Source organism: Neoarius graeffei, chromosome 11 (assembly GCF_027579695.1).
Source record: "Neoarius graeffei isolate fNeoGra1 chromosome 11, fNeoGra1.pri, whole genome shotgun sequence".
NCBI lineage: Eukaryota > Metazoa > Chordata > Actinopteri > Siluriformes > Ariidae > Neoarius > Neoarius graeffei.
Genome location: NC_083579.1, coordinates 8,335,133 through 8,363,032, shown reverse-complemented (window position 1 = coordinate 8,363,032; position 27,900 = coordinate 8,335,133). Strand labels below are relative to the sequence as shown.

The 27,900-nt window shown below is 40.3% G+C and overlaps 1 protein-coding gene across 1 annotated transcript in view; it reads right to left on the bottom strand.

Annotated features, from left to right (window-relative positions):
- ryr2b (ryanodine receptor 2b (cardiac)) overlaps positions 1–27,900 on the bottom strand; it is a 210,519-nt gene that overhangs the window by 46,509 nt on the left and 136,110 nt on the right. The window contains exons 68-83 of the mRNA XM_060933368.1: positions 23,545–23,632; positions 21,742–21,834; positions 20,844–21,014; positions 17,701–17,757; positions 16,808–16,888; positions 13,326–13,438; positions 13,036–13,132; positions 12,681–12,808; positions 10,734–10,785; positions 10,416–10,466; positions 10,071–10,170; positions 9,837–9,916; positions 8,075–8,151; positions 3,179–3,252; positions 2,920–3,000; positions 1,916–2,004 (exon numbers count right to left, since the gene is read on the bottom strand). Of these exons, the coding sequence (XP_060789351.1) occupies positions 1,916–2,004; positions 2,920–3,000; positions 3,179–3,252; positions 8,075–8,151; positions 9,837–9,916; positions 10,071–10,170; positions 10,416–10,466; positions 10,734–10,785; positions 12,681–12,808; positions 13,036–13,132; positions 13,326–13,438; positions 16,808–16,888; positions 17,701–17,757; positions 20,844–21,014; positions 21,742–21,834; positions 23,545–23,632 (1,432 nt within the window). The remainder of the gene's footprint in view (positions 1–1,915; positions 2,005–2,919; positions 3,001–3,178; positions 3,253–8,074; positions 8,152–9,836; positions 9,917–10,070; positions 10,171–10,415; positions 10,467–10,733; positions 10,786–12,680; positions 12,809–13,035; positions 13,133–13,325; positions 13,439–16,807; positions 16,889–17,700; positions 17,758–20,843; positions 21,015–21,741; positions 21,835–23,544; positions 23,633–27,900) is intronic.

Below are 27,900 nucleotides of genomic sequence, written 5' to 3'. Positions count from 1 at the left end.
ACTGTATAGTCACCATTACACAACCCCGATTCCAAAAAAGTTGGGACAAAGTACAAATTGTAAATAAAAACGGAATGCAATAATTTACAAATCTCAAAAACGGATATTGTATTCACAATAGAACATAGACAACATATCAAATGTCGAAAGTGAGACATTTTGAAATGTCATGCCAAATATTGGCTCATTTGAAATTTCATGACAGCAACACATCTCAAAAAAGTTGGGACAGGGGCAATAAGAGGCTGGAAAAGTTAAAGGTACAAAAAAGGAACAGCTGGAGGACCAAATTGCAACTCATTAGGTCAACTGGCAATAGGTCATTAACATGACTGGGGATAAAAAGAGCATCTTGGAGTGGCAGCGGCTCTTAGAAGTAAAGATGGGAAGAGGATCACCAATCCCCCTAATTCTGCGCCAGCAAATAGTGGAACAATATCAGAAAGGAGTTCGACAGTGTAAAATTGCAAAGAGTTTGAACATATCATCATCTACAGTGCATAATATCAAAAGATTCAGAGAATCTGGAAGAATCTCTGTGCGTAAGGGTCAAGGCCGGAAAACCATACTGGGTGCCCGTGATCTTCGGGCCCTTAGACGGCACTGCATCACATACAGGCATGCTTCTGTATTGGAAATCACAAAATGGGCTCAGGAATATTTCCAGAGAACATTATCTGTGAACACAATTCACCGTGCCATCTGCCGTTGCCAGCTAAAACTCGATAGTTCAAAGAAGAAGCCGTATCTAAACATGATCCAGAAGCGCAGACGTCTTCTCTGGGCCAAGGCTCATTTAAAATGGACTGTGGCAAAGTGGAAAACTGTTCTGTGGTCAGACGAATCAAAATTTGAAGTTCTTTATGGAAATCAGGGACGCCGTGTCATTCGGACTAAAGAGGAGAAGGACGACCCAAGTTGTTATCAGCACTCAGTTCAGAAGCCTGCATCTCTGATGGTATGGGGTTGCATTAGTGCGTGTGGCATGGGCAGCTTACACATCTGGAAAGACACCATCAATGCTGAAAGGTATATCCAGGTTCTAGAGCAACATGTGCTCCTATCCAGACGACGTCTCTTTCAGGGAAGACCTTGCATTTTCCAACATGACAATGCCAAACCACATACTGCATCAATTACAGCATCACGGCTGCGTAGAAGAAGGGTCCGGGTACTGAACTGGCCAGCCTGCAGTCCAGATCTTTCACCCATAGAAAACATTTGGCGCATCATAAAATGGAAGATACGACAAAAAAGACCTAAGACAGTTGAGCAATTAGAATCCTACATTAGACAAGAATGGGTTAACATTCCTATCCCTAAACTTGAGCAACTTGTCTCCTCAGTCCCCAGACGTTTACAGACTGTTGTAAAGAGAAAAGGGGATGTCTCACAGTAGGAAACATGGCCTTGTCCCAACTTTTTTGAGATGTGTTGTTGTCATAAAATTTAAAATCACCTAATTTTTCTCTTTAAATGATAAATTTTCTCAGTTTAAACATTTGATATGTCATCTATGTTCTATTCTGAATAAAATATGGAATTTTGAAACTTCCACATCATTGCATTCCATTTTTATTCACAATTTGTACTTTGTCCCACCTTTTTTGGAATCGGGGTTGTAGATTTGCTATTCTGTATTCACTACTGTATATTCAGTACTGTGTATTCACCACTGTATTTTTACTACTGTAGATTATTCACTACTGCTGTTTATTCAACATGGGCTCATGACTGCACGCGCAGAGGAATTCAAACAGCTCCACTGATACTGTAAATGTAAATTTATTAAGGATGGAACAAAATAGTTTTCACGAAGTTCTAAAATAATAATAATAATCCACATATTTATCCAATGGTTCCCCTACATTTAAATATCCCATTCCCTTTAGTTTAGCTTCCAGTGCTGATTTACCTGCAGTCGGAGCAGATAGTCCACAGTGGAGATGACAATATTTACTGTGGTATTGTTTCCTGTCTGAGTCCTCAAATAATTCTGCAAATCTGTCACAAGGAAAGTCGGGTTTGATGATCACAATACCTCACTATAAAATGTTCTCTATTGGGCAATACATTGCTTCATGCTTCATTGCATTAATGTCTTTTTTTCTGATATTGCATATAAAAACAGAATAGAAAAAGGAAAGCACTTTTTTCTACACCACCATCCTGTGCGAAACATGAATTTATGAATTTCATGGCCTGAATTTGCATACTTGATCATTACTGGCTCTTAGATGGCATGACCTCATAGTGCATATTGTGTGTTTCAGACTTAGACTTTCCAAAGAGACGTTCAGCTCTCACTGTTTCAGAGAAGAGTGAACTGATGACACTTCTGGGCTCTTTAGGCTTAAAACTGTAGATAAGATTCTGTCTCAGTTGTAGTATGTGGATCTGAATAAAATTTTCTCTCAGTTCATAAATGACTAAAAGTAAATGTGTGTGTGGCAAATATATTAAAAGATTAAATAGGCAGTAAAGGTGTAGCCAAAGAGAAAACTATTCCAAAATGTGACTAATAAAGTAACGATAGGTGAATTGAAATAGGGATTGCGAACACCTGCGATATCTGGAATCTATTCATATCGGTAATAATGTCATAATAATGGCAGGGGATCAAATCTCCATATCTCCAATATTCTTCCGTATTGTTATTATAATTTTTTATATTAAATCATATTATTACATTTTATGTCGTTTTCTAAGGGTTTTGTCAACCATTAGACAAAAGCAACTGAATTCATTCGTTATATCTAGTGACTAAAGACCAAGAAGAGGAAAAAAGAAATAAAAAATAGTCTTCCATTTCTAAGAGAAGAAATAACTGCTTTTTTTTTTAGTTATGGGATTTTTATTATTATGGCTTGGAGATATCGAGCTACTGATGATTTATTGTGCAACTGTGCGAATAAACACCTGCATTGTGTCCTTCACAAAGCAATTGGAGGAAGCGGAAAAGATCACAAGTCAGTGACGCATCTGCCATAACCTTATCACCTAACACACACACACACACACACACACACACGGGAAAACAGGAAGGTAATACAAGAGGAAAAACTACAACGCATTCCAGTAACACAAAACATGTCTGACTTGCTCTTATTCTCCTGTATACCCGTATTATATATTTATACATCTCTGTTTGATTGTGTAGTCGGTGTCTCAGGCGTACCTGCATTGCCTTCAGCTGCTGTTCCTAAAGCCTCGGCTTTCATCTGCCTCTCGAAAGCATTCAGGTCTAAAACGCTGCAACGTACACATCCGATACAGAGACATTATTTATCATCATACGTGCTTTAAGTAAGCTCAAGAATAAATACAATGAAACGACAACCTCGGTATTTTATCAGAGCCAGGGGTGTGAAACACAAACACTACCTCATCAGTATCTCTGGGAGCTTTTGAAGGACTATAAACTATTGTAGAAACTAGCATAGAAACATATCTGTGAAGAATCACAGATTACTATGTACCTGGATGACTGAGATTCTTCACAGATATGTTTCTACGCACTTTGGGATGAGATCCCTTCGACTGGTGCGGGAGTATGAGAGGACTTCCAGAAAACTGGCAGACATCTTAGCCAGAGAGGATCGTTCTTTTTTGTCAACCTGGAACGACCATCATTGAACAGAGGTGGGGGTCTATGACATCTTTTATCAGCCACCTACAATGCAGCCATCAGCATTCTGATTCGGATTCTATGATGATCCATGAGAGGATAAATACTGGATACTCCCTATTAGACAGACAGAACTGAGGATGCCTTTCGGATGAGAGGCGAAACGTTTTCAAGAATCTTCAAGCAAGACCAGTTGCTCTCTTCAACCAACCACAGATTACTATGTACCTGGATGACTGAGATTCTTCACAGACACGTTCACTAACTGTTGCTTGGTGGATGTTGATGTGGAAAAACCGATGAAGATGGAAAATATGTCATCAACTGTCCATTTTGTAAGATTCTGCTAGGAAAGTATATTCGTTATGTTCTTTTGCTAGGAACGACATACAGCGCTGTGCAAAAATCTTAGCCACCGTTTTATTTTTTTCCATACAAACTTTATCAATTTCTATTTTATGACTTCTACATTATTGAGTCAAAACACTATAAAAGCATTTTAGAGTCCAAACGTTCGTTTTCCAGCACAAAATTAAATGTTACAGGAAAAAAAATGTTTGTATCTGAGCAACATATTACATATTATTATACATACAAGACACTTTTCTCATGGAATAAAAACATTTATTTTTTTCACGGTCCGGTTTCAATCAAATCCTGCGCTCTGATTGGCTGGCGAGCGGGTCCGTATCCTATGATACAGACCCCAGTTACGGACTCTGGTTATGGACCTCTGGTGACTCGCTCTTTCACAACAACAACAAACATAGTAGCATTTTTTGTCAACATTTAAGATTTATTTATAAGATTATCAAAAATCTTATACATTTTTGCCAGCATTTCTCAGGAGAATAGCATTAATTTTACAGCATGGATAGCGACAATGACGGTCTTCAAAGTGAAAGCGAGTTTTACTACCCTGAGGAAGAAGAAAACATTTCAGGAGAAAGCTAAAAACCTGTAACTGTTGCTAACACCGAGCATAAACATGGCTGAATCCTGAATGACTCAATTTTGTATAAATAGGGGACTACATAGACGGCAAAATGTAGTTTTTTTCCTGCCATGGAAGTGCATTTGTATACCGAGGAAGAAGCCATTTGCATTACAGCCGTGAATGAGGATTCAAAATGGCGGCTCGGCTCGGTTTTCCCTTTCGGGTGCTCTCGTTTTCTGTCAGAATTTGGTAAAGAAAAAAATAAATATATTATTTACCAGCTTAAGGTCGGTCCGTATGGTGAAATACCGTGACCTCGGCCTTAAATACTGACCTCGGCCCAGAGGGCCTCACTCAGTACTTTCAAGACCTCGGTCACGGTATTTCACGATACGGACCTCCCAGCTGGTAAATAGCGTATATTTATTCTATTCCCTTCTAGCGGGTTTATTGATAGCATGCAATATTGTTATCATATAACTTATCCTCCATGCATTACACCACTGTCCTCTATGGAGAATGAGCATGCAATATTGTTATAATATTGCACGTTGTCAAGACAACTCGACATTACACATCGGAGCTCATGCGAAGATCCAATGACAACACTTTTCTGCTGCGCATGTGCACAATCATTTCTTTGTCAGCTGGGAAAGAGAGAAGATCCAGTGCTAGGTTTAAGCACGAAATAAATACAGTGAAAACTGAAACTAAAGACATGCTGAACACCCAACTTCATTGTATATTCTTTACACATATTTACAAGAGAAAAACATACCAACAGACATTAAAAAAAACTGGAAAAGAGACACATCGGAGATGTAAAATTATGTAAAAAAGATTCCACACTAGCGAGTGACTGACAGTTTGTACACAAACATGGCCGTGAGGTTTGCTTCATTAAAAGTGGAAGATTTAGAGAGAATTGTGAAAGAAAAAGATGCGCTGAACACCCGAAAGGCTACCAAAACTTCACTGGATATTCTTCATGCATATTTACAAGAGAAAAACATATCAACGGACATCAAAAAGCTGGAAAAGAGAGCAATCGTGGAAATATTGTCAAAGTTCGACTTGGAGGTAAGGAAAAGTGATGGAGACTTTTACAAGAGGACTTCACTCAGCAAAGCCCTTTTGTTTTGAACTGCAATTTAACAATTAACTACAACCAAAAGTAACTTTGAACTTGAACTGTCAACCTGGATATAGCTTGTATATAAGCTGGGTTGTTGTTCAGGCTTTTTGGACTTCTTATTGTTAGAACTTTGACTTTGTACATGTACATTGGATTGACAGAATACTGAATTAAATTCGATCAGAATCAGTGTTCAATATTGGTAAGTTACCCCCCTGTTCTTAACTTTTTGTAAAATCTATAATTCTTCCATCAAATGTGTATGTATAATAATAACAACATTGGCTGGCTTTTTCGTGGTATATCAGATATATTCCATTCAGCTACTCATCTTCGACTCATTCAATATCATGCTAGCTGAATGGAATATATCTGATGCCATGTACACACGTAGCCGGGTATTTTTAAAACTGAACATTTTCCCCCCCTCCGTTTATAAAAATGTTTTATCCACACCACCTCGTCTTTGAAAAAAATCCCTTCCACACATAACCGAACATCTGCGTTTTCAATCACATTCATAAGCATTCCAAACCTGTAGATGGCATTATTTCCCCAAATCCTACCCCCTAATCACATCGCCTGTGCTCTTGGAGCAGTAGTTGGGCTTCTACAATTAAACATGTAAATAGCACCTGCACAATAATTAACGCTTTCAAGGCACTACTCCGATCCATTACTCTTCAGCTAGCCGCACACTACGCCGATTTTCAGCGTACCGAGCCAACTGAAGTCGCTAGTCAGGCATAAAGACTAGTTTTCGATGGTACCGACTCATCTCACAGCCGATTCGAAAAACTAATCGGGAGCCAGACTGATCGGCGAGAGTCGCTAGCAATAGCCAATCATAGAGTATCTTTCGCATATAACACGTGACATCATTAAACACAATTTCTAGCGCGAGAAATACGTGTTGGTAGCACCTAATGCAGGTATATACTGTAATTCCATAGACTGAAGCTTTATCCATAGACACAGTGGGCTGGAAAGCCACTCTGCTCAAGTTGTGTGGCTGAATTCCAAATCGCTTTAACTCCCCTATATAAGTGCACTATTTAAGGTTGGAAATAATAGCTCATGCAGCCTAGATAGTGCGCTACATATTCCGTGTTGTGTCATTTGTAATTCAGCCTGTAGCATCTTCAAGTGTTGGATTTAACAGTAACTATATCCAATAGCCAATCACAAAGCTATTAAGTTGTCACGTGTCGTTTCAATCGCGACTGCACTCGTCAACAGTCGGGGGATATGTGCGTGCCTTGTCGGGAGTCGGCTCTGAAATGGGTCGGTTCGGTACCGCGTGGATCGCCGTAGTGTGCGGCTAGCTTAAGTCCATGCTTAATCTGGCTTCTGCAGTAAACAAAGGTCGTACGTTTGACGTCAGGGCAGATTTGTTGTCATTTTTTTGGCGCAGATTGTGACGTTCTAAAACGCAAAACTTCGGTTATCTCTGTCTACACGAAAAGGCATACACGGAGTTTTCAAAAATCTTCACTTTGCCCGGAGTTTTTTTAAATATTCATTTTTGATGTGTTTGCATGTGGATGACAGGCCAAAACGTAGAAAAATATCTTCGATTTAGCAGATACCCGGCTACGTGTGGACGGGGTCTGATATACCACGAAAAAAGCCAGCCAATATTATTTATTTATTCCATCCACATTCACTGGATATGGCAAACGCATGCTCTGATTGGCTACTCTACTTCCAGGCTATCAGCTCATACCATGAGTAGAGAAAAACAAAATGGTGGCACGTGTTGTTAAACCAACCGAGGATGAAATAAAAACTCTACTCAAAAACAAAACCCCAAAAAATCCAACAAAATATGGAATGAAAGTATTTGATGGTAAGGACATATCTTTTTTTATTTTTCAAGAGTTATTATTATTGCATTTTTCACAATTTGCTCCTGTCATTTCAGCGGTTTGTTTACATTCTAAGCGGAAATTATTTTGTCGGACGTTTTGTATAAAGTTTTTATTTATCAAATTTGCAAAAAATAAAAATGCTTTGTTTGTCAAAATCCAGTGAATGTGGACAAAACAGTTACTCCACTCAATCTGGTTGTACATGGCTTTTAGACAACTCAGTGCTACGTGCCTCGTCGGCTATCAGCTCATGTACAACTCGATTTCATGGAATAACTTAATTATATAAGGGTAAGAAAGCAATTTAAGAAAAACTCAGAAGCAGAATACAGGCAGTCATTATACCACAGGTTTGTTGTGATTTCTAGATAATGTTATCTGTTTCAGGATTATTGTTTTGCAAGTTCACACAGGGTGAATGAAATGAGACAGCAGGCTATATTTGGCCCACGGGCATTGAGTTTGACACGTGTTCTAAAATATGACTGAAATAGAGACAATACCTGCAGGACTGCATGAGGTTCACCAGGCTGTGAAAGAATCCCACATCTCTTTTCTCTCTCAGATAGTCCAACATTTTCTATCAGAAGCCAAAAAGGAGAAAAAAAATCATGCAATACTGGGACAGAAAATAAAATGCTAACTAGAAGTTTAACAATACACTTCAGTCACAATTCAATCCAATTCACGATACTGGCATCACGATTCGATTCAGTTCAATTCTCTGTATATTTTGAACAAAATTTGAATGAAGAAAAGTAATGAAAGCATTCTCTTTATTTCTGAATCACAAACAATACAAAACAATGTGCATTTTTGTCTGGATAAAACTAAATACATTTTAAAAATTGCAGTGAACAGAGGTTTATTGTTGTAAACAAAATGTACATGTTCACCATATCTTAAAAACAAACAAATAAATTGATAAATTCTCCCCAAAATTTGATAAAATAAACAAAGAGGTCTCTGATCTCATAAAAATGATTGATTAAAACATAATGAGCTCTGAAGCAGCAACTGAGACATCATTTTAACTTAAAATAGAGCTCCAAAGTTGGCTAAACTGACTGTCTTCTGCAATCTCTTTCTCAGTCACTGTAGATCTCAGCGGTATGGGGCTGGTCTCATTTGAATCCTACTGAAGAAGTTTTTTAATTGTTATAATGTGGCTGCATAAATGCATAACCTATGTGTGTTGGTCAGTGAGATTTGGCACTATCTGGCTTTTGGGCACTTCACATGTGCAGTGGTGCAGGCTCTCCAGGAAAGAAGACAATTGTGAACAGTGTACCTCCAGTATATTTTAGCTCTATGGGTTGTGCAGATTGGGATCTCTGGTGTTCAAACTATGCATAAATAATAGAATACTGATATTGCACTTTCCCACAATGCACAATGTCACATTTTTTTGCATCGTGATGCATTGTGTCACAATGTATCGTTACTCGTCTGGGTCATTCTAGACTTCGGGGTACCGTCTCCAAGATAAACCTTTTGTTACTTTCCACACGAGAAATGTTTACTGTTATGACAAGCTTTCACTAATAGCAATGCTTGCTGTACATTTTAGACCCAATTTATCCATAAAACATTAACTAAATGACTCCCACCCCTCCCCCCACCTTATTTGACTGTCTTTGACTCCTGATTCATCCATTCAACTTGAATAAACAGGAAGTGATTCAGTCTAACAATCTGTTTTTGGGAGCTTATTATATTCACTGTTATAAAACTGATTGCATAGAAAGTTTATTTTCTGTATTATGTGAAATTTTCAATAATAGAAAATATATATTTGATCCATCCCAACGTTCTTGTCAACTCTGTTAATTCTGCTCTAAAACCACATAAAGTCCACAAAGACTTTTAATAATAGGCATGACACCTGCACTGAGTGATGTCACTTCCTCTGGTGGGAAACTTCAGAAAGGCAGCAAGGTATGTTCTGTTTCTTCTCTCATTAATTTGAACAAAACTTTGACGATTTTACACCAACAGTAGATTAATTATTCGTCAACTCGGTTACTGTGATATTGGAGTGGATCTCTCGCTCATTTTTTAAAAAAAATTTAGCTAGTTTGAGGTTAAGACACAAAATGAGAGTAAATGTCAACTCTGTTGTCATCAGTTCTGTTCATGGATTGCCCAGTTTGGCGATAACAGAGTTGACGATGACTAACAGAGTCGGCACTTGAAATGTGCCTGCAATTCTAGAATGGGCCACATAATGCGAACAATTTGAAATTAAATATTACTGAGTCATACCTGCTGAACGTCTGTGTTTCCTCCGTTCAGGATGGCGATACCGAGTTTAAGAGTGGCCTCCACCGAGGGCCCCATAACACCTGGGATTAAAATACAAAACAAATATAAGCCCAGAACTAGTAAAGCTGCCTAGCAAAGGATGATAAATTGTTTATTTAATCAGTGGATGAATCAAGGACTGAATGACTCAGTGGATAGTGTGTGTGTGTGTGTGTGTGTGTGTGTGTGTATTACCTATGCTGGCGCTGAGCCTCTGGAGAACCATCTGTGCAGCTCCACGCTCATGTAGCCTGGCTTGTTGATACAAGAGTCTCTGTTTCTCCAGCTCTTTCTCCTGAAATCAATCAATCAATCAATCAATCAATCACTTAACAGAATCAAATCAATTAGTTTACTTTTGAAAATGACAAACGATATCCTGTCAGATTAAAGATTCCTGACTGATTTATCTGAGTTTGTATTTATTTTTGAAACCTGACCAATCACAAACGGTGTCCGTCCGAACCCTTCTCTACCCAGGAGTATATATGATACATGATTTCCCGTAATAAAAATCTGCTAATCTTCCTCATTGCTCACCTCAAAGGATTTCACCTCATCATGTCTGTCCTTATCCTTGGCCTGGCAGCTCTGCCCAGGGATCAGAAACACACAGCTATAACTGTCACATCAGGATCATCATCATCATCATACGCTTCTTAGGTTTAAAGAGATTAAGATACAGATTACAATCATTTAATCCTCTGATTTCATGATCACATGATGTCCACAACTCCTCTGACCTCTATTAGAAAACAGTGATGATACTGAGCTGTAGTTATAAATGTACTGGATTTCCCAGGTGTCAGTTCTCAGGTTTGGGTTTGTTACATGTGTCGGTGCTCAGCTGGATGTTACCTTGGCCATGATGTCAGTGTAAGTCAGGTACAGACTGCCTTCCTCCAGCCTGCTGAAGAAATACACAAATAAATAAACAAATACACAAATAAATATACCAATGCATGAACACAGTAACATGTCAATACAAAGGACAAAGAGTAAAAACAAACAACCGTTATATATATATAAGTGAATAAATGACTGAACAATGAACATATGACCGACTCTTTCAATGAGTGAATGAAGGAAGGAAGGCAAGGAGGAAGGAAGGAGAGAGGGGGGAAGGAAGGAAGGAAGGAAGGAAGGAAGGAAGAGAGAGAGGCAGGAAGGGAGGGAGGGGGAGAGAGTGAGGGGAATGAATGAATTAATGAAGGAAGGAAGGCAAGGAGGAAGGAAATAAGGGGAGAGAGAGGAAGGAAGGAAGGAAGGAAGGAAGGAAGGAAGGAAGGAAGGAAGGTGAGAGGGAGAAGGAAGGAAGAGAGAGAGAGAGAGAGAGAGAGGGGCAAGGAAGGGGGAGAGAGTGAAGGGATTGAAGGAAGGAAGGAAGGAAGGAAGGAAGGAAGGAGAGAGGGAGAGAGAGAAAGGGGAAGGCAAGGAAGGGGAGAGAACAAGGGGAAGGAAGGAAGGAAGGAAGGAAGGAAGGAAGGAAAGAAAAAGAGAGAGAGGAAGGAAGGAAGGAAGGAAGGAAGGAAGGAAGGAAGGAAGGAAGGAAGGAAGGAAGGGAGCAAAAAAGGAAGGAAGGAAGGAAGGAAGGAAGGAAGGAAGGAAGGAAGGAAGAGAGCAAAAAAGGAAGGAAGGAAGGAAGGAAGAGAGAGAGAGGCAGGAAGGGAGGGAGGGGGAGAGAGTGAGGGGAATGAATGAATTAATGAAGGAAGGAAGGCAAGGAGGAAGGAAATAAGGGGAGAGAGAGGAAGGAAGGAAGGAAGGAAGGAAGGAAGGAAGGAAGGAAGGAAGGAAGGAGAGCAAAATAGGAATGAATGAAGGAAGGAAGGAAGGAAGGAAGGAAGGAAGGAAGGAAGAGAGAGAGAGAGAGAGAGAGAGAGGGGCAAGGAAGGGGGAGAGAGTGAAGGGATTGAAGGAAGGAAGGAAGGAAGGAAGGAAGGAGAGAGGGAGAGAGAGAAAGGGGAAGGCAAGGAAGGGGAGAGAACAAGGGGAAGGAAGGAAGGAAGGAAGGAAGGAAGGAAGGAAGGAAGAGAGAGAAGGAAGGGGGAGAGAGTGAGGGGAAGGAAGGAAGGAAGGAAGGAAGGAGAGAGGGGGAAGGAAGGAAGGAAGGAAGGAAGGAAGGGAGAGAGAAGGAAGGGGGAGAGAGTGAGGGGAAGGAAGGAAGGTGATGAGGAACGAAGGAGAGAGGGGGAAGGAAGGAATGAAGGAAGGAAGGAAGGAAGGAATGAAGGAAGGAAGGAAGGAAGGAAGGAAGGAAGGAAGGAAGGGGGAGAGAGTGAGGGGAAGGAAGGAAGGAAGGAAGGAAGGAAGGAAGGAAGGGAGAGAGAGAGAAGGAAGGGGAGAGAGTGAGGGGAATGAATGAATGAATGAATGAATGAAGGAAGGAAGGAAGGGGGTAGAGAGAGAGCGAGACAAGGAAGGGGGAGAGAGTGAGGGAAGGAAGGAAGGAAGGAAGGAAGGAAGGAAGGAAGGAAGGAGTGAGAGAGAGAGAGGAAGGCAAGGAAGGAGAGAGAGCGAGGGGAAGGAAGGAAGGAAGGAAGGAAGGAAGGAAGGAAGGAACTCACAAATGCAGCACAAAGTGAAGAATGAAGCAAAGCAGGAAGAAATGAATAAAAAGAGAAACAGGAAAGGAATAAAGGAATGAAGGAGAGTCAGACGTTTTATCTGATTTGGTTTTAAACCTGTGTGTAACTCAATATACATATACAGCTCATTCTATCAGAGTAAGACACTGTTTCACTGAAAGCAAACACACACACACACACACACACACACACACACAAGGAGTCCATCAACACACACCTCCTCTCTGTCAGGGCACTTTGATGGAAGAGAGTAATGAGCTGATGAAGAGGGTCGATCTTTTTGCCTGGTGCTGTTCTCTCCCTCCGTTCCTCTTCCTCCACCACACTCCCTCTATTTCCTGCTTTCTGTAATCAGATAAAAGATTCAGGATCATCAGCTCCAAATCCCCAAACCTGTAGATTTCTAAACCCATGGTGCAGAAGTGATGGGTCATGGGGCCTAATTAACGTATAATAATCAGTAACACCTGTCTAAAGAAAATCACGGCTGAAGCAGGGCAGGTGAGTCCAGGAGTCAGATCATTAATACTGTGATTAGAAACACTGCTCTTACGTGTGTCTGAGTAACTCACAGCTAAATCATCAATCAGCTTCTCCTCATACAAGTCGTCTTCTGCCTCCACCCACAGCCTCCTGTAGCTCTGAAGAAATAAATTCACGGCCCTGTGCCTGCGTCACCACAGAAGTGTAAAGAAAAAAATGATTAATGCGACGGAACCAACTTCAGTTCATGCAGTAATCATGTTAATTATTCTGAAGTTATTATTATTCAAAACCATTAGGTAATGGAACCTGAATGTAAAGTAGAGGAGTGTGTGTGTGTGTGTGTGTGTGTGTGTGTGTGTGTGTGTGTGTGTGTTACTGTGGCAGGTTGTATAATGGAGTCATCCTGAAGCAGGCCACTACGGCTCGTTTCCTCTGTTTAGAAAGCAGCTTCTGCCACACAGCTCTCTTACTCCCCTGAGGAGACTCTACCTACACACACACACACACACACACAATCAATGAATGACTGAATAAACAATTAGGACAGCTAAATGATTACAGAATGAACAAACAGCTCCCAGAACGAACAACTAAAATAACTAGATTTGAATTTCCTGAAGGACATACAGTACTAGAGATTACAAACCAAATCATGAAAAATGATTAGACAGACAGACAGACAGACAGACACTGTAGATAAACAGACAGACAGATGGGCAGACAGACAGATACTGTAGACAAGCAGACAGATATTGTAGATAGACAGACACTGTAGATAAACACACACACACACACACACACACACACACACACACACACACACACACAGAAAGACTGTAGACAGACAGACAGACAGACAGACAGACACTGTTGATAAACAGACAGACAGACAGACAAACAGACACTGTCGATAAACCGACAGACAGACATATTGTAGATAAACAGACAGACAGATACTGTCGACAGACAGACGGGCAGACAGACAGAGACTGTAGACAAACAGACAGATACTGTAGACAGACAGACAGACAGACAGATACTGGAGACAGACAGACAGACAGACAGACTGTCGATAAACAGACAGACAGACAGACAGACAGACACTAGACAGACAGACAGGCAGACACTGTCGATAAACAGACAGACAAATACTATAGACAGACAGACAGACAGACACTGTCGATAAACACACAGACAGACAGATGCTGTAGACAGACAGACAGACACTGTCAATAAACACACAGACAAACAGACACATACTGTAGACAGACACTGTCGATAAACAGACAGACACTGTCAATAAACAGACAGACAGACACTGCCGAAAGACAGACAGACAGACAGACAGACAGACAGACAGACAGATACTGTAGACAGACACACAGACACTGTCAATAAACAGACAGACAGACAGACAGACACTGTCGATAAACACACAAACAGACAGATACTGTAGACAGACAAACAAACACTGTCGATAAACAGACAGGCAGACAGACACTGCCAAAAGACAGACAGACAGATACTGTAGACAGACACACAGACACTGTCGATAAACAGACAGGCAGACAGGCAGACACTGTAGACAGACAGACAGACACCGTCGATAAACATACAGACAGACAAATACTGTAGACAGACAGACGGACACTGTCGATAAACACACAGACAGACAGACACTATCGATAAACAGACAGACAGACACTGTCAATAAACAGAGACAGACAGACACTGTAGACAGACAGACTGACACTGTTGATAAAGAGACAGACACAAATACTGTAGACAGACAGACACTGTCGATAAACAGACATAATGTAGATAGACAGACAGATACAGTAGATAAACAGACAGACAGATACGTAGACAGACAGACACTGTTAACAGACAGACCAATAGACAGATAATTAATTAGTTAGAGTTGGACATTAAAATAGAAAGTAAGAAATAGATCAACTGTTTCTAACAGGAGGATGGAAGGATGAGAGAGAAAGAAAGAAAGAAAGAAAGAAAGAAAGAAAGAAAGAAAGAAAGAAAGAAAGAAAGAAAGAAAGAAAGAAAGAAAGAAAGAAAGAATCTGAGAAAAAAAAGTTATGGCATATTTATTGAAGGTTCAACGACCTAATGACCTTTACGATCTTCAGTGCTTCTGAAATTGATTCTCCAGCAGCAGTTCAGCTTTGAAACATGAACTGAAGCCAATAGGAAGAAAAGTGAGAGATGAAAAAATACAAAGCAGGAGTGATAGAGGTATGAAAAGAGGTGGAGTGCTTTGTAGCATTGCGCAGAACATATTTAGTAAATTCTGAGGTATTATTTTGAAAACTGACTATATACAGTGCCTTGAAAAAGTATTCCTACCCCTTGAACTTTTTCACATTTTCCACCTTACAACCACGAAAGTTTTTTATTGAGATTTTATGTGATAGACCAACACAGAGTAGCACATAATTGTGAAGTGAAATGAAAATGATAAATGGTCTTCAAAATTTTAAACAAATAAAAATCTGAAAAATGTGATGTGCATTAGTATTCAGCCCCCCTGCGTCAATACTTTGTAGAGCCACCTTTTGCTGCAATTACAGCTGCAAGTCTTTTGTGGTATGTCTCTACCAGCTTTGCACGTCTAGACACTGAAATTTTTGCCCATTCTTCTTTCCAAAATAGCTCAAGCTCAGCCAGATTGGATGGAGAGCGTCTGTGAACAGCAATTTTCAAGTCTTGCCACAGATGCTCAATGGGATTTAGGTCTGGACTTTGACTGGGCCATTCTAACACATGCATATTCTTTGATCTAAACCATTCCATTGTAGCTCTGGCTGTATGTTTAGGGTCATTGTCTTGCTGGAAGGTGAATCTCCTTCCCAGTCTCAAGTCTTTTGCAGCCTCCAACAGGTTTTCTTCCAGGATTGCCCTGTATTTAGCTCCATCCATCTTCCCATCAACTCTGACCAGCTTCCCTGTCCCTGCTGAAGAAAAGCATCCCCATAGCATGATGCTGCCACCACCATGTTTCACAGTGGGGATGGTGTGTGCAGGGTGATGAGCATTGTTAGTTTTCCGCCACACATAGCGCTTTGCATTTAGGCCAAAAAGTTCAACTTGGGTCTCATCTGACCAAAGCACCTTCTTCCACATGTTTGCTGTGTCCCCTACATGGCTTCTTATGCCTGTCTTTCAACAATGGCTTTCTTCTTGCCACTCTTCCAAAAAGGCCAGATTTGTGGAGTGTACGACTTACAGTTGTCCTGTGCACAGATTCTCCCACCTGAGCTGTGGATTTCTGCAGCTCCTCCAGAGTGATCATGGGCCTCTCGGCTGCTTCTCTGACCAGTGCTCTCCTTGCTCGCTCCGTCAGTTTAGGTGGACGGCCATGTCTTGGTAGGTTTGCAGTTGTGCCATACTTTTTCCATTTTTGAATGATGGATTGAACAGTGCTTCTTGAGATGTTCAGAGCTTGGGATATTTTTTTATAACCTAACCCTGCTTTAAACTTCTCCAGAACTTTATCCCTGACCTGTCTGGTGAGTTCTTTGGTCTTCATGATGCCGTTTGTTCTTCAGTGTTCTCTAACAAACCACTGAGGCCTTCACAGAACAAGTGTATTTATGCTGAGAGTAAATTACACACAGTAGGACTCTATTAACTAATTAGATGACTTCTGAAGGCAATTGATTGCACTGGATTGTATTTAGAGGTATCAGAGTACAGGGGGCTGAATACTAATGCACACCACATTTTTCAGATTTTTATTTGTTTAAAATTTTGAAAAAGAAATTGCCAGATGTTCAGATCTTCATACAGCTGTGTTTCATTTCTCTCTGAATGTCTCTAAATAACCATGATGATCTGCCACACCTGATCCAGGTAGAAAAGCACACGGGCTACAGCCAAAACGCTTTCAACACGACGGTCATCCCGTAAAGTGTGAGAAACCTCCTAGAGAGAGAGAGAGAGAGAGAGAGAGAATTGTGCTTTAAAAAAGACATAAGGGTTTCCATATAATTTATTTCCAAAGCATTAAATAAATAAATAAATAAATAAATAAGAATGCAGTAGATTATAAGAACCTTAAGTAGCCTTGTATATATAAATAGCCTTTTAGCCTAATTAAAAAAAAAAACATAATGTATTGTGCAAAAGCCTTAGGCACATATAAAGAAATGCTGTCGACCAAAAATGGCTTGAAAAAATAATGAAATGTTTCAACATTAAAAAATACTATAAACAGTAATCCATAATAAATGAAACAAAGTCGATATTTGGTGTGAAACGACCCTTCGCTTTAAAAAAAAAAAAATAGTAGTCTCAGGTCCAATGAGTGCAGTTTTATGCAGAACTGAGCTGTAGGTTTTACTGAGCGTCTTACAGAACCAGCCCCAGTTCTTCTGGACACTTCGACCGTCACACTCACGTCTTCATTTTGCACCAAAACCCACCAGCCTTCATTATGTTTTCTTTTTTTAATCTGAAAAGTGCTCTCTTATGGAATATGCTGCTCAGATACAAACTTTTTTTTTTCTGTAACATTTAATTTTGTGCTGGAAGATGAGCATTTGGAACTCTAAAATGGTTTTGTACTGACTCGATAATGTAGAAATCATAAAATAGAAATCTATAACAAAGTTTATTTGAAAAAAATAAAAGTAAAAAATAGGGGGCCAAGACTTTTGCACAGTACTGTGTGTATATATGATAGAAAATCTCAGACTGACCCTATAATCTCTATTTTGGTTGAGGTTGAGGTTTACCGGTACCTGTTGAAGGTGGATGCAAATGAACGCTCGGACTTCCTCTTCTGTATCTTTCTACAAGAGACACATTTCTCCAGGTTATATTATATATTATAGTGTTGTACCGGTATATGCTGTGTAAACTGTAAATAAAACAGAAAGTGAAGATTTGCAAATCATGGAAACCCTATATTTATGTTTCATTGAAAATAGTACAAAGACAGCATAACAAATGTGGAAATGAGAAATCTGATTGTTTTTTGAAAAATGTATGCTCATTTTCAATTTGATGTCAGCAACATGTTTGGAAAAAAAAGTTGGGACAGGGGCGTGTTTACCACTGTGTTGCATCACCTCTACTTTTAACAACACTCTGTAAACGTTTGGGAACTGAGGAGACCAATTGCTGTAGTTTTGAAAGAGAAATGTCGTCCCATTCTTGCCTGATATACAACCCCAATTCCAAAAAAGTTGGGACAAAGTACAAATTGTAAATAAAAACGGAATGCAATAATTTACAAATCTCAAAAACTGATATTGTATTCACAATAGAACATAGACAACATATCAAATGTTGAAAGTGAGACATTTTGAAATTTCATGCCAAATATTGGCTCATTTGAAATTTCATGACAGCAACACATCTCAGAAAAGTTGGGACAGGGGCAATAAGAGGCTGGAAAAGTTAAAGGTACAAAAAAGGAACAGCTGGAGTTCCAAATTGCAACTCATTAGGTCAATTGGCAATAGGTCATTAACATGACTGGGTATAAAAAGAGCATCTTGGAGTGGCAGCGGCTCTCAGAAGTAAAGATGGGAAGAGGATCACCAATCCCCCTAATTCTGCGCCGACAAATAGTGGAGCAATATCAGAAAGGAGTTCGACAGTGTAAAATTGCAAAGAGTTTGAACATATCATCATCTACAGTGCATATCATCATCAAAAGATTCAGAGAATCTGGAAGAATCTCTGTGCGTAAGGGTGAAGGCCGGAAAACCATACTGGGTGCCCATGATCTTCGGGCCCTTAGACGGCACTGCATCACATACAGGCATGCTTCTGTATTGGAAATCACAAAATGGGCTCAGGAATATTTTCAGAGAACATTATCTGTGAACACAATTCACCGTGCCATCCGCCGTTGCCAGCTAAAACTCTATAGTTCAAAGAAGAAGCCGTATCTAAACATGATCCAGAAGCGCAGACGTCTTTTCTGGGCCAAGGCTCATTTAAAATGGACTGTGGCAAAGTGGAAAACTGTTCTGTGGTCAGACGAATCAAAATTTGAAGTTCTTTATGGAAATCAGGGACGCCGTGTCATTCGGACTAAAGAGGAGAAGGACGACCCAAGTTGTTATCAGCGTTCAGTTCAGAAGCCTGCATCTCTGATGGTATGGGGTTGCATTAGTGCGTGTGGCATGGGCAGCTTACACATCTGGAAAGACACCATCAATGCTGAAAGGTATATCCAGGTTCTAGAGCAACATGTGCTCCCATCCAGACGACGTCTCTTTCAGGGAAGACCTTGCATTTTCCAACATGACAATGCCAAACCACATACTGCATCAATTACAGGATCATGGCTGCGTAGAAGAAGGGTCCAGGTACTGAACTGGCCAGCCTGCAGTCCAGATCTTTCACCCATAGAAAACATTTGGCGCATCATAAAACGGAAGATACGACAAAAAAGACCTAAGACAGTTGAGCAACTAGAATCCTACATTAGACAAGAATGGGTTAACATTCCTATCCCTAAACTTGAGCAACTTGTCTCCTCAGTCCCCAGACGTTTACAGACTGTTGTAAAGAGAAAAGGGGATGTCTCACAGTGGGAAACATGGCCTTGTCCCAACTTTTTTGAGATGTGTTGTTGTCATGAAATTTAAAATCACCTAATTTTTCTCTTTAAATGATAAATTTTCTCAGTTTAAACATTTGATATGTCATCTATGTTCTATTCTGAATAAAATATGGACTTTTGAGACTTCCACATCATTGCATTCCATTTTTATTTACAATTTGTACTTTGTCCCAACTTTTTTGGAATCGGGGTTGTACAATTTCAGGTGCTCAACAGTTCGGGGTCTCCTTTGTCATATTTTGGGAGACAGGTCTGGACTTCAGGCAGGCCAGTTTAACACCCAGACTCTTACTACAGAGCAATGTATTACATTACGTGCATTTAGCAGACACTCGTATCAAGAGTGACGTACAACATACCCAGAGCAGCCTGGGGAGCAGTTGGGGGTTAGCTGCCTTGCTCATGGGAACTTCAGCCATTCCTGCTGGTCCAGGGAATCAAACCAGTGACCTTTTAGTCCCAAAGCTGCTTCTTTAACCTTTAGGCCATGGTTTCCTCATGGAAACAGTGCCTCCTGAGGGCCTGAAGATCACAGGCATCCAATGTCAGTTTTCATCCTTGTCTCTTGCATACACAGATTTCTCCAGATCTTCTGAATCTTTTAATGATATTATGGGCCGTAGATGATGTGATCCACAAATTCTTTGCAATTTTACATTGAGAATGTTCCATTATTCTTAAATCGTTGCACTGTTTGCCCACGCAGTCTTTCACAGAGCAGTGAACCCCTCCCCATCTTTACTTCTGAGAGACTCTGCCTCTCTGGAATGCTCTTTTTATACCCAGTCATGTTACTGTCCTGTTTCCAATTAACCAATTTTGCTTTTTGTTAGGATTACACAAAATTTTCAGTCTTTTGTTGCCCCGTCCCAACTTTTCTGAAACGTGTTGCTGACATCAAATTCAAAATGAGCATATATTTTTCAAGAAACATAAAATTTCTCTGTTTCAACATTCGATATTTTGTCTTTGTACTATTCTCAATGAAATGTACGGTTTCCATGATTTGCAAATCTACACGTTCTGTTTTTATTTACAGTTTACACTGCATCCCAACTTTTTTTGGAATTGGGGTTGTAAACTCCACCAAGATTGATCAATAAACATGAGACACTCTGGTAAGAATTTCATTGCCACATTTTACTTTAATTTTAAAGGAAGCCATGACTTGCTTTGCTGCCAGAACGACTGTCAGAGCTTCTGTTATAGAAACAAACACCTTCTGGCCAATCAGACTCTATAATTCAACAGCACTGTGGTATAACCCCTGTATAATTTGAAGGCATGGAAGCAGTCTACCTCGGAGAAGCGGTTCTTGGCGAGAGAAATGAGGTCTCGATCTCCTTGACAGCATCGATTCAGACCGACGGACAGGAGCTTCTTCAGAGCAGCCACGATAAGAGAAGCATGTGTGGAGTAACGCTCGTCTTTGCTCCTCTTCACCTTCCTCCTCTCCTCTTCACACACTCTCTGCAATTTGTTCAGATTTGATACAGAGAAAACAGTGACACAGTGAGCAGTCAGTTATCGATACGGGATTGTGATATTTTATTTATTATAATGATCATCGATCCACAGTTAGGTAACAAATTAAAGAAAAAAAATTTCTCTGTTTGGCTATTATTTATTTTACTTGCATGTTTGGGCTTTACTCATCCCTATTTAGAGAAGCAAAGTTCTTCTGAAGAATCAACTTTCTTCAAGATCTTTAATGAAAATTATAGTGGGTGTGGTCGCTTCTACACTGACTCCGCCCCCAATCCCAAGGCACTAGAGGTTACTGAATTGTTTCATGAGGATAAAAATGTAAAAAAAATTTTTTAAAAAGTCATATGCTATGACTTTCACACTCATCAAATCTCAAACCAATTGAACATCTATGAGAGATTTTGGAGTGAGGTCTCATATAGTGCTTTTCACTGAAGGGATATCTTCTGCGTTCCTCAGGTACAGTTCTAGAGACTTGTAGATTCATTGCCAAGGTGCACTGAAGCTGTTCTGGTGGCTTGTGGAAGCCCAACACCTTACTAACACTTTTGGGTTTGTTTTTTGTTGGTTTTGTCACCTACAAGATGAAACAATAACTTTCAATTCCAGATGCCAATTTATCTTTCTTTAGAACTTCACATTGTTTTTAACTGGAGATCGAGGACTGTACAGAGATTAATACTGACCAAAAAAAACCCCACCCTCTCACCTTTGTCATTTGGTTGTTCCTGCTGTTTACCAGGTAGGTAGTGTTGATGATGTCATTCTGTACTACAAAGTTCTGCTCCTCCCACTTAAAGTTCTACAACAAACAGCAACGAGATTACAAAAACAGATACAATCACTAATTACACTACTGTTCAAAAGTTTGGGGTCACCCAGACAATTTTGTGTTTTCCATGAAAAGTCACACTTTTGTTTACCACCATAAGTTGTAAAATGAATAGAAAATATAGTCAAGACATTTTTCTGGCCATTTTGAGCATTTAATCGACCCCACAAATGTGATGCTCCAGAAACTCAATCTGCTCAAAGGAAGGTCAGTTTTATAGCTTCTCTAAAGAGCTCAACTGTTTTCAGCTGTGCTAACATGATTGTACAAGGGTTTTCTAATCATCCATTAGCCTTCTGAGGCAATGAGCAAACACATTGTACCATTAGAACACTGGAGTGAGAGTTGCTGGAAATGGGCCTCTATACACCTATGGAGATATTGCACCAAAAACCACACATTTGCAGCTAGAGTAGTCATTTACCACATTAGCAATGTATAGAGTGGATTTCTGATTAGTTTAAAGTGATCTTCATTGAAAAGAACAGTGCTTTTCTTTCAAAAATAAGGACATTTCAAAGTGACCCCAAACTTTTGAACGGTAGTGTATAAACAAAAACAAAAATGATGATTTACTTTCAGGTGCACTGTCAGAAACAGGGGTACAGTAGGAGTCCATTTCTGTACCCCAAGATACAATTTACGGTACACTAATGTATCCCCTACGGCTCATTACTGGACTTCAAGGTACCTATGTGTAACTTTTTAGGGTCAAAAAGATACATACTGTATATGTTCACAAGCGGTATATAAAGGATACATATAAGTACCTTAGAGGGTACTGCTCCAGTGACAAGTCGTCGTACCCCTAAAGATACAATAATTCTCCTAAATTCTCCGCTATTTTTTTTCCTGCTTCACCATGACCCAATACAAGATACTACATCATGCATCACGTGGTGGGCTTTCCACATTCGTGCAAAGCATTGTGGGATACAAATTTGAAACAGGAGAGAAAAATGGAGGACACGAGTGTGCGAATGAAATGTGAAAGACGGACTACAGGAACGGAAAGCAAATCAAAATACAAACCGAATGCAATTTTTGATTTGTTAGGTTTGTAAACAGCCTTAATGACTTAAAGGCTCTTGCAGATTCCAAAAATAAACGGAAACTATCTTAAATATGGGCAAATTTATCTACTATTTCTTCCTGTGAGATCAAACACATAAGATTATTTCACCAGTTTTAAATGCTTTTACTCTCATCTCATCTCTAGCTGCTTTATCCTTCTACAGGGTCGCAGGCAAGCTGGAGCCTATCCCAGCTGACTACGGGCGAAAGGCGGGGTACACCCTGGACAAGTCGCCAGGTCATCACAGGGCTGACACATAGACACAGACAACCATTCACACTCACACCTACGCTCAATTTAGAGTCACCAGTTAACCTAACCTGCATGTCTTTGGACTGTGGGGGAAACTGGAGCACCCGGAGGAAACCCACGCAGACACGGAGAGAACATGCAAACTCCGCACAGAAAGGCTCTCGCCGGCCACGGGGCTCGAACCCGGACCTTCTTGCTGTGAGGCGACAGCGCTAACCACTACACCACCATGCCGCCTTCTTGTAATCTTATACTCGAAAATACTATATTTGAATACTTTCACTTGACAAGACGTCTTAATTTGCACTTTAAAGCTCAGAGTGTGAAGCAATGTGACTGTAAAAGCAGCTCACATGAGATTTGGCCCAGAAAGTGAAAACGTCAGCGACCAGCGTGAAGAGTCTCTCGGCATCTGCGTTCATCTCCCTCAGCCAGAGTATCCTGATCAGAAAAATACATAAAAATAAAAACATGCAACAACATCAGGTACAGTGGTGCTTGAAAGTTTGTGAACCCTTTAGAATTTTCTTTATTTCTGCATAAATATGACCTAAAACATCATCAGATTTTCACACAAGTCCTAAAAGTAGATAAAGAGAACCCAGTTTAACAAATGAGACAAAAATATTATACTTGGTCATTTATTTATTGAGGAAAATGATCCAATATTACATATCTGTGAGTGGCAAAAGTGTGTGAACCTCTAGGATTAGCAGTTAATTTGAAGGTGAAATTAGAGTCAGGTGTTTTCAATCAATGGGATGACAATCAGGTGTGAGTGGGCACCCTGTTTTATTTAAAGAACAGGGATCTATCAAAGTCTGATCTTCACAACACATGTTTGTGGAAGTGTATCAAGGCACAAACATAGGAGATTTCTGAGGACCTCAGAAAAAGCGTTGTTGATGCTCATCAGGCTGGAAAAGGTTACAAAACCATCTCTAAAGAGTTTGGACTCCACCAATCCACAGTCAGACAGATTGTGTACAAATGGAGGAAATTTAAGACCATTGTTACCCTCCCCAGGAGTGGTCGACCAACAAAGATCACTCCAAGAGCAAGGCGAGGTCACAAAGGACCTCAGGGTAACTTCTAAGCAACTGAAGGTCTCTCTCACATTGGCTAATGTTAATGTTCATGAGTCCACCATCAGGAGAACACTGAACAACAATGGTGTGCATGGCAGGGTTGCAAGGAGAAAGCCACTGCCCTCTAAAAAGAACTTTGCTGCTCATCTGAAGTTTGCTAAAGATCATGTGTACAAGCCAGATGGCTATTGGAAAAATGGTTTGTGGACAGATGAGACCAAAATAGAACTTTTTGGTTTAAATGAGCAGCGTTATGTTTGGAGAAAGGAAAACACTGCATTCCAGCACAAGAACCTTATCCCATCTGTGAAACATGGTGGTTGTAGTATCATGGTTTGGGCCTATTTTGCTGCATCTGGGCCAGGATGGCTTGCCATCATTGATGGAACAATGAATTCTGAATTATACCAGCGAATTCTAAAGAAAAATGTCAGGACATCTGTCCATGAACTGAATCTCAAGAGAAGGTGGGTCATGCAGCAAGACAACGACCCTAAGCACACAAGGTGTTCTACCAAAGAATGGTTAAAGAAGAATAAAGTTAATGTTTTGGAATGGCCAAGTCAATGTCCTGACCTTAATCCAATCGAAATGTTGTGGAAGGACCTGAAGCGAGCAGATCATGTGAGGAAACCCACCAACATCCCAGAGTTGAAGCTGTTCTGTACGGAGGAATGGGCTAAAATTGCTCCAAGCCGGTGTGCAGGACTGATCAACAGTTACCGCAAACGTTTAGTTGCAGTTATTGCTGCACAAGGGGATCACACCAGATACTGAAAGCAAAGGTTCACATAATTTTGCCACTCACAGATATATAATATTGGATCATTTTCTTCAATAAATAAATGACCAAGTATAATATTTTTGTCTCATTTGTTTAACTGGGTTCTCTTTATCTACTTTTAGGACTTGTGTGAAAATCTGATGATGTTTTAGGTCATATTTATGCAGAAATATAGAAAATTCTAAAGGGTTCACAAACTTTCAAGCACCACTGTAACTCAGAAAAAAGGGGAATAAAAACAAGAACATGAAGGGCATCGACATGTACAAGTTTTTAGAGTGTATCATGGAGCTGGTGTTTACATCACACTTTTATTCCCACTTATCTCTCCTTATACATACAGTGGTGCTTGAAAGTTTGTGAACCCTTTAGAATTTTCTATATTTCTGCATAAATATGACCTAAAACATCATCAGATTTTCACACAAGTCCCAAAAGTAGATAAAAAGAGCCCAGTTAAACAAATTAGACAAAAATATTATACTTGGACATTTATTTATTGAGGAAAATGATCAAATATTACAGATCTGTGAGTGGCAAAAGTATGTGAACCTCTAGGATTAGCAGTTAATTTGAAGGTGAAATTAGAGTCAGGTGTTTTCAATCAATGGGATGACAATCAGGTGTGAGTGGGCACCCTGTTTTATTTAAAGAACAGGGATCTATCAAAGTCTGAGCTTCACAACACATGTTTGTGGAAGTGTATCATGGCACGAACAAAGGAGATTTCTGAGGACCTCAGAAAAAGCATTGTTGATGCTCATCAGGCTGGAAAAGGTTACAAAACCATCTCTAAAGAGTTTGGACTCCACCAATCCACAGTCAGACAGATTGTGTACAAATGGAGGAAATTCAAGATCATTGTTACCCTCCCCAGGAGTGGTCAACCAACAAAGATCACTCCAAGAGCAAGGCGTGTAATAGTCGGTGAGGTCACAAAGGACCCCGGGGTAACTTCTAAGCAACTGAAGGCCTCTCTCACATTGGCTAATGTTAATGTTCATGAGTCCACCATCAGGAAAACACTGAACAACAATGGTGTGCATGGCAGGGTTGCAAAGAGAAAGACACTGCTCTCCAAAAAGAACATTGCTACTCGTCTGCAGTTTGCCAAAGATCACGTGGACAAGCCAGAAGGCTATTGGAAAAACGTTTTGTGTATGGATGAGACCAAAATAGAACTTTTTGGCTTAAATGAGAAGCATGATGTTTGGAGAAAGTTAAACACTGCATTCCAGCATAAGAACCTTATCCCATCTGTATCCCATATTTATTCAGAAATATAGAAAATTCTAAAAGGTTCACAAACTTTCAAGCACCACTGTACATCATCGTCGTCATGGTTGCAGCCACTCGCTGGCAAGTATGGCAGCTGAATGGGTCAGTGGGACAGAGATCGACTTAGACTTGTTCCAGGGACTTTAGGCGTCATTGAGTGGAGGCCTTACTCCATTCTCAGCACTCAGTTTGCTCAGAAATTTACGTATTATCAAAACCCCAAACACCTTTCTGAATTCTGCTCCTCCGAACATGTCTATCATGGTGGGCTTTTCGGAAACCTGGTCTTCTTGTAATTCTCACCATTGCTAGTCGAGACGACATGCTGGCTGCCCCGTATGCAGTAGTGTCCAGACTTTGCTCACTTCTTGCTGGTGCTGGTGCCAGTCCATGAGTTAAAACCCCATATATGGTAGCATGGTTTGCAGTGGCGAACTATTGCTTTTAGAGCTGGGACCTGAGCTCAGCCAAAACTTAGCAGGACACCAAAAAAGCAACAGGGCAAATGATTTTGTAAGGGATTAACGGCAGGCTGTCAGGTCACTCCGTTGCGTGTAGCTGTCAATGTTGATTTTAAAAGTAACTCAGTAAATTACACAGGGAAATGAATACTTAAGTCTGAGTGAAAAATACTGTAGCAAGCGTGCAGCATGGAAGAAGGGTCTGGAGACAGAAATCTTAGTTTCTCGGTTGTTAGTCTGTGCTACTTGCTCTCGATAAATAGCACTGGCTTGACCGTTTTATTAGCATTTGCTAACAATACTGATGAATGCTACACCGGCTGGAAGGTGACTTCACTGCTGCACTGATGGCGCCGACTCACAGTTAAGCTTGTGTTGGCCTTCAAGAAGGCCTAGGATGATCAATTTTTGGTCCCTCCCACTATAAATCAAAATCTGATTGGTTAATTCATCTGTCACTTCCTACATAAATATATGCTGCCATGGCCTTCTGTCCCAGCAATGAAGTGAGACAGCTCTAAATTCTTCCCAGCCTAGAGACAACAAACAAAAACATCTCATTGGATAACTCGATTTTAATGTTTTCAGGACAGTAACCCTTTCATTTCTGAAGTACATTTGATAGAAAATGAGGCCGAATTAGAAGAGAATAGTTATCATGAAATTATGAAAGAATGAAATAAATTAAATATAAGATTTGTAGTGCTGATATGTTTAGGCCTTCTCTGAAGGCCTAGAAGGCCCTGACGGTTCCCCTCTGATGGTCTGTGATCCCTGAAGTGTAATCCATTTAGCATCATGTGTGTGTAATGGAACCGGGTGTGCAAACCAGAACCAAACTTGCCCTTTCAACTTTCTGGATCCAGGGCAAGACATAGTCAAGATGCCAGGAAGGAACAGGGGCTGCAGCCGTGAGGTGCCGTCTGAAAAATCCTCTGCCACACCCAGGACTAGGCATTGATCAGAGGCCTTTACGTCTATTCATTTGGCCAAAGAGCTTGACCACAATGGCAGCAGTGAGCATTGCTAAGGTTCCCACCCCTATTCACATGATCCTGACGAGACTCTACACCACAGTGGCAGCAGTATCCTAACCCT